Source organism: Sphaeramia orbicularis, chromosome 4 (assembly GCF_902148855.1).
Source record: "Sphaeramia orbicularis chromosome 4, fSphaOr1.1, whole genome shotgun sequence".
In the NCBI taxonomy this organism is placed as follows: Eukaryota; Metazoa; Chordata; class Actinopteri; order Kurtiformes; family Apogonidae; genus Sphaeramia; species Sphaeramia orbicularis.
This window is the reverse complement of record NC_043960.1, coordinates 27,359,771-27,367,683: the sequence shown is the minus strand read 5'-3', so window position 1 is coordinate 27,367,683 and position 7,913 is coordinate 27,359,771. Positions and strand designations below refer to the sequence as shown.

The 7,913-nt window shown below is 40.0% G+C and overlaps 1 protein-coding gene across 1 annotated transcript in view; it reads right to left on the bottom strand.

Moving 5' to 3' along the window:
* Positions 1 to 264: 264 nt before the first annotated feature.
* b4galt6 (UDP-Gal:betaGlcNAc beta 1,4- galactosyltransferase, polypeptide 6) overlaps positions 265 to 7,913 on the bottom strand; it is a 25,472-nt gene continuing 17,823 nt past the window's right edge. The window contains exon 9 of the mRNA XM_030132488.1: positions 265 to 7,913. This exon is cut by the window's right edge and continues 143 nt beyond it. Within this exon, the coding sequence (XP_029988348.1) occupies positions 7,909 to 7,913 (5 nt within the window). The 3' untranslated portion in view covers positions 265 to 7,908.

Genomic DNA, 7,913 nt, shown 5'->3' with positions numbered 1-7,913 from the left:
CACACATTTATCAAGTGGGCTCATTTTTTAGCGAAAGATCTATAATTTTTTAAAATTAATTTGGGAACTGACACAAAAATAGCACTGGGTCTTTATGGGTTAAAATGACAGAATAGTACCATACCTTCTGTGTCATAATGTTAACACTTAAGTCCTAAATATTTTAACATAAGATACCTCATACAGTTGACCAGGCTGTATAATAAGAGATGTTACAATGAAAAAAAAAAAAAAAAAATGAACAAATGAGACATAGAACAGGTCTGTTTTTCAGAATATGGCAATGAAGTGTTTATTCTGTCTTCTGTCAACAAAGAAAAAAAAACTTTACAAAGTAACGCTTCAACACCAGACTCAAACTTTTTTTTGGAACTGTCTGTTACCAAAGACTGCAGAAGTTTAACAATGGAGCCAACTTCACCATGTAAAAAAAGTTCAGTGATGTGTGTGTTATGGAGGGGGTCTCAGGGGCGGGGTGGGGTGGGGGTGGGGGGGCCTCTAGCACACGCTTCTGAGCCAGTGAGAGGCAGAATGAGACGGAACTGAGCATGTGCAGAGTGGGTGCTACATTAACATGTTCACAGGGTTGGCTCAGTGTGGAATACAGCATCTTTCTTCAACAGGAGATAATTGGAAATGTAGAGCCTGGTGATCCGGTTATTAGGACGTACAGCGTCATGGGACACACCTCCAGCATCACACTCATAACGGGGATGCTGGGAGACACACAGATAAGTCAGGGGGGGGTTTATTCTGCCCTAATTTATGTTTTCACACACTCAGGACATTGATCAGAAAATGGGCATTTGTAATAAAATATTACAGTTTTTTTCTTTTATCTTATTTTTTATGTCGATTTAGACTTGCTCTGGGGTTTTTGCAGCTGATACCTAAATATCATAAATAATATTGGCTGATATTTGTTTTTTACAAACATAAAATTGAGCTCAAGTTCATTATTGACCTCAATCTGAATGAAAAAAATTTCAGTCGTCTCCACTTTCCATCGCATTTTATAACAAACATCAGCACATTAAGTGTGTTGTCGAGGAGATGGATCAGCTGTTATTAGCAGAATTACTAGATTAGAGTTCATATGGCCTGAAAACTGTAACGTATCAACCACAAGGGGGTGCTAGAATACGCTAGATTGCACACATCATACATGGCACATCGAAATACTTGATATCATTTTGGTTTCTTGTACAGGTCTGGGTACCAACTTCATCTGTTTGATGGCACTGATTAAATATCTTAAATAATACATACTTTCAAAAAAAAAACAAAAAAAAACCCCCACCTAGTATCCTATTTATTTCTCTGATACATCTCCATCATACTGTCAGATTTGTGTCTTTCCATTTGTTGTTTGCAATATACTGGTTGGACCAATTTCTTAGTCTGTCTGCAACTAAAAGACAGACTCAGACAATGTCCTAAGTGTGTGATTAAAACATGCTGAATAAGGACTAAAGTGTCTACACAGGGATGAACATGCAGTATGACCATATCAATACAGCGTCATCAGTGGAAAGCTGCCTTGAGCCTCTCTGGGTCTGCTCAGGTCCTCATACATATGGAAATGAGATGCAAATGGTGTCCATTTGCTTTTATGTTAAATCCAGGGCAAATGAATCAGATTGGAGGGTAAAGAAGAGTTCAATGATGGTGGATTAAACTAAAAGCGTCAGGTCTTAGATTGGAGACTTGGATTGGTGTAATGTTTCTTTGGAGGACTCAGTCCTAGTTTGACCCACAGCAAAGTGGGTTTGGACACTAAGTGGTCAAGACAGCTGTCAACACTGGACCCCGCTGATGACATCGGATCAGACTGTTGTTAAACTGTAATCACAACAATTCACATTGGATATGACCAAAATGTAGGGAATACTGACAATTGGGTTTCAAAAAGAAGAATAATCTCTTTACAAAGCAAAATGAAAAAGAAAAAAAAAAACAAGGCACAAATAAATACTGCAAAAAAGGAATACTCTGTATGTAAAATGTCTAGTGGTGAACACATCATCATTTTAGATAGTCTGGCATTGAGACTCCAGTGAGTCCAGGACAGATCTGTACAACTCTGAATACTGATCAAAGACAGACATTAGCATTTGGCATCAAGGACCCGGTGTTTTTGCTTTGGCCTCAGAGGGGATCATGGGATATGGCCTGATCTAAAGCGCTACATACTTCCTGCCCTGTCGCACCATCACTACAACCCCTTGGATAGTGAACAAGTAATCCACCGAAAAACAGCTCTACAAATTAAGAAAGATATGGTCAAATACTTAAGACGCTATTCTCATACATTTCCCAGAACACCTTTATTCCAAGAGCTAGGACTCCCAGGTGACTGACAAACTAAAATAGCAGGTGTTGGATTAGATTGGCTGGGGAGACGTTCTACTCTGCTGTGATTGGTTGTCTGGTGTGTGTGGCTGCTACTATGTTGGAATATGTTATACTCAAGGGCTCCTCCCACAAGAACTATTTTTTAAATGAAGAAATTTATTTTTAAAAGGGCTAAACACGTTCTTAATGAGAATTTGCCTATTTGTCAAAAAGTATTGAACACTGTAATATTTGATGGGCCCTACATGTTGTTTCGTCTAGGACAACAAACTTTAATAGCTCCAAAAAAAGCCTCTTGGACCCATACCCAAGGTCTGCTATGGAAAACACTGATTTTACAGTAATGTGGATTAGGTGGTGCCTCTAACTGCTTGAATAATGTATCTCGTAGTAAAATCCTCCTGATTACAACCAATCACATTAGAGCTTCCCTCCAGCTGATCCAGTCTAACACCAAGTTTGGAAAAACTGCATGTTGTACGGACATTTCCTATACTGTAGCAGAGCTTCAACACCGTAAAGACATGGCAGGGGTTTCCCAGAAGTAAGCAGTTATTCAGAAAAAACTGGTCTGGAAATGCACAAATGCACACAGATAACATGGTTATACCAGGTATGCACCAATCTCAAAGTTCAGGGCTGATCCAGAAAATAATGGTTGGACAGTTGGCGTTGATACTGACACTGTTTGTTTGCTAAACGCTAGTTGATATTAATGAACTTTGAATTAAAGTCTCTAAAATATTTTAGTGTGGCTGTACTTATCAAGAGATGTACACAGTTCTGCATACAACTAGGCCCACTGGATATCCAGGCAAGACACTTCAACAAAAGCTTGGTAGCGTATTGAACTAGACCTGGCACAACTGAAATAGAACTGAATGGAGTCCAGCTGCAGTGACTGAGCTGTAATCACACAGGGAACTTGTACAACAGATAGATAAACATTGGCAACTGCCATCAGTGAATAGCCATTTCATTTGCCAACAGGCCAATGGCACTAACAAAAATACCAATATCAATATTCAATAGCCAGTATCAATATTCAGCCAAAAAGATTGGTGCATCCCCAGAATATAATAATTTTACAATTTTCAATTACATTACTGAACTTTTACTGATTTAGCCTCGATCTAAAACATATACTGAATGAATCAAAATGCAGACTTATGTGACGATTTATTAATTTCCTCAATACTGATGATGCTAGATTAAGAAAAATGCATTTCTATGGAGATGACTGTAACCTTTTTTCTGATCTTAAACACATCTAGATCCTCATGAAATTGGGTTCATGAATGAACAAAATACAAATACTGGTTCTTAGGTATCTGGCATGACACTACAAACAGTAATTACAGGGTGAGTTAAGGCATTACTGCTGTATGAAATAGACGAAGGAGGTGGAGGTGAAATGAATGTGTACGATGTCAAAGAACAGAGTTACACTACATGGTGTTGTATACACCCTAACCAGCTGATCACCAAGGCAATGACTAATGTTCTACGTGAGCAGTCGGGCTACGTCAACACTCCATCTTTACTGCTACACAGTCAGGTGACAGCGCCCCCCTCCCCTTACCCACACAGGGAGATGAAACCTGACATTCATACACCTACACACCCACACAGGGCTGATGGTATCTTCTGCAAAACTGTGGTTCTAAACTAAGAAAAGGCAACGCACAAGAGAGTCCTCTGCTAAACCAACACTGTTCAAAAGCCAGCACCGAACCCCAGCGCACCAGCCGGGGCTACCAACACAACGACTATCCCCTCTAATCTGATTGGTCAGATCCACATACTATGAAATTCTGTGGCTCTGCGGCCGACCCAAAGCCAGATTGTAGCCTTTTGGGCTCAGCCACATCTACATGTGAAGAAATAAAGTCTGTAAACATACATGGGCAGCTCCAATGATCAAATGTGCTGCAAGGGCTTTTGGGAAAATAGGATTGGGGTAGGGGTGGGGGTAGGGGGACAAGATACCGTGGCTCAAAGTCAGCCTTTCCCAGAAATCCTTGCAACGCTCACATGGAGAAGCCTCAGGAGTTTTAACCGACATGAAATGCTTTAAAACTATAGAAAAAAAAAGAAAAAACAAAAAAAAACCCCACATCACTAAGGCCATTTCACACTTGAATCTTCTTTTCTTATCATTGATCTATTCAGTCATTTCACTATAGATGTGTCATGCTTAAAAACTCTCTCTCCAATAAAACAGTTCAGTAACAAAGACTGGAATTCTTCCTGGGTATGTTTTATTACTCAACCCTGTGTAATAAAACATGCTTTTTGACACGGAGACAACCATTGCAGTCGTCTCTGAAATAATCGACACAATGATCATTAAATAGATGTGACGAAGTTCTTGTTGATACATTTTACTTTTGGCTGGAAAAAAAACATGAAAACTATTACTGTGTATAGATATGTGTTGGAGTACAATTTTGGCACTCGCATTCTTGTCAAATTCCAAATTGTCAAGACTTCAGGTCACTACATCTAGATCACTATCCAGAGGTCTGAACATCTGCAGCAGTCTCTTTACTTTCTCCAGGACTGTGCATAATTCACAGAGTGTTTTTTCTACAGTTGAGGATGCTTAGATTGCTCTTGTTCAAACCAGTACTGACGCAGCTTTTGTGATCCAATCACAAGTACTCATGTTAGTTCTAAACTCACTCCAGAAGCACTGAGGAGGTATAAAGATTCAATTGTCTTCTGCTGCTGCTGAATACTTACATCTGCATGTGAATAATTTTCATGATATTGTGTTTTAAAGATGTCTGAAAAAGCCCACAGATATAATACAGGTGCATCACAGGTGTCATGCTGCCTGAATGCAGTAGAATGACACTCAGCTACTTTGTTTTTTTGTTTTTTTTCCTCCAAGTGGGGAAATAGAACATTCACGTTTCATGAAATCCAGCTGAAATTAATTTACATGTTTAAAGTGCTTAAGATCCGATCACCACTGAAGTATATTTCATGCAAGAGAGAAAATAAAAAGTAGAATGGCCCAAGTCGTCACACTGACTGATTCCTAAAGCCACATGCTTTGAGTGACAGGCAAGGAAACATTCTGTCTTACAAGTTCTCGGTGGCAGAGAAAATGAATTTTTCAGCCTGGTTAATGCTAACTAGTTAATATGAAAAGGCAGAGGAACATCCTTCTGTTCATTTTTTACTCTTCTGACAGTTTCTTTATGCAACACAATTGCAAAAAAATAAAAACAAAAAAATAGCACAAAGCCAGTCTGTTAAGACTCAACGGCTTGCACCACACCCAAAATGCCTGCGGGAAATGGAATTCACTTGCCATTTCAGACTAATTTATTTGCATATAGAGAATGGAACTGAGATCCTCGAGATGCGTGTGGAGACGCAATCTAATGGTATGAACTGATTTGATGCACTTGAACATGTCCACTTAAGACTGGATCACAAAAACCCACATTAAAGCAGGTCTCAACAAGGCAGAAGTCACATCAGCCAGTGTATTCTGCATCATATACAGCTATATTGTCAGACTAAATCTGCTGCTGAAGTATTTCAGTCGCAGGTGATCTTGGGTTGACTACATTTTAAACATCCTGTAAGTGTTTTTCCCTCCATCTAACATGTCCCTTCCAACTTTTGTCTTTGTCTGGGGTCTTAAAGGGACTCTATAGTGAAGATTGGTCTGATAGACATGATAAAAAAAATGTGAGAGGTTCAGGACTGAAATGGCCAAAGTTGTGATCTAACACTCAGAACAATAGAATTCAAACAAAATGTCCAAACATACAATTCATGGTCAAATTCAAAACCGATATATATATATATTCATATAGAGGAGAATCTTAACAGTGAACATCTGGTCAAAAATAATCTGCCTACATGTTTCTCACAACCTTTGTAGTGCTCAAAGCTTTAAGAAATTAAAGTTTTCACAGCTCAGGATTCTGACTGTGCCATTCAAGAACATCGGTAACTTCGGCTTCAAATGAGCCTCAGCTCCGGTTCTCTCATTCTGGCCCCTCTGGCTGCCTCACAGAGCCTCTGAAGAAAAAGGAAAAGAAAGGAAAACACACAGTCCAGACACACACAGCATCCAGCCCAAAGTGCCCACGCTTCAGCGCATGGTACAGTACAATGAAGAGCTTTATCACATGGTCCAGCACTACTGAAGAAGATAAAAAAATAAAAAAATCTAAAAATAAAAACACATCTGAGACAAAATCATATACACTCACATGAGACCATTAGTTCACCTGCACTAAAGCACGTTGCTTGCTGTAATGGCCAACCCTGTGCTCCCTACAAAACCACGGAGCGTCCAACTAAACTCTTTTCACACAGTGCACCTCAAAGAGAGAAAAAATAAAGCAGAAAATGCACAACAAAAGGCAAAAATTAAAAAATATACACATCTCGAACTGAAGAAATAATTTATGTTTGAAAAGAAAAAAAAAAAACATCTGGTAAACAAAATAAATTAAGGCATGCAAAAGATAAAGTCAAATCTTCAGATTTGGATACTTCTTTTTAAGCCAAACATCCGATATTGTTAGAACATCTTCCTGTTAGGAAGAAACCACGCACTCTTATTAAATCCTCAGAAAGAAGGTAGCTGCCAAAATAAAAATTCAAACCCACTGGAATATCACTGTAATATGCCCGAGCGTTTAAAGGCTGATATTTACATATTTGTGTTTGTGAGCTGTAAGAGGCCGATATTTACATACATGTTCATGCGGATTCAGCAGCAGTGCAGCAAAAAACAAAACATCTGAGTGACACAGAGGAGTGCTTCTTCTTCTGAACATCCTGAATCAAAGAAAATAAATAGTAATGTATCAAAAAAATAACAAAATGTACATCACAAACGTCTGTGTTGAGCTTGCTCAGATCCCAAAAGGAATACTGTCGCCTGACGAACTGATATGTATAAAATAAAGAAGAGAAAAGTGAGACAACAACGTCGTGTGTTGGCTTCTAAGGTGACGGTGATACATCAGAAGAAGTGAAGCGGTGCCGAGCCGAGCCGAGCCGAGCCAAGCCGGTTGAGGGAGCTGTGGTTCTGCCACGTTAAGGCTTTGCAGTAAACATCGGCGCTGAGATGCTGCTGCTCCCTCCAACTAAACCGAGACTGATGGGAACTTTTAGTAAATAAGCCGGCACGGACAAAAAGACATGCAGCAACTCACCCATCTCACACACACTCGCATATTCACAGACACACACATACACAATCGACAGTTCACTTTAAGAGACTTGCCACCGCCTCTTCATTTTTTCCTCATTTTTTTCTATTTGGATTTTTTTTTCGTCACTTAGATTTCTTGGCAGCATTACATGTTGCGCCTCTTCGCCCCTCCTACCGGCCTGAGCCCCCCTCCTCTCCTCCGCAGCACTCTTCTGCTCTGCCTCTGATTGGCTGAAGGGGGCGCTAGGAGGCCAGGGGCCGGTGGAGAGCTGCTGGGTGAGCTGTAGGGTGAGGAGGAGAAGGAAGAGGAGAAGGGGGAGAGGTGGCGGGTGGATGAGTTGGGGAGAGGAGGAGGGGGCAGTTCAGT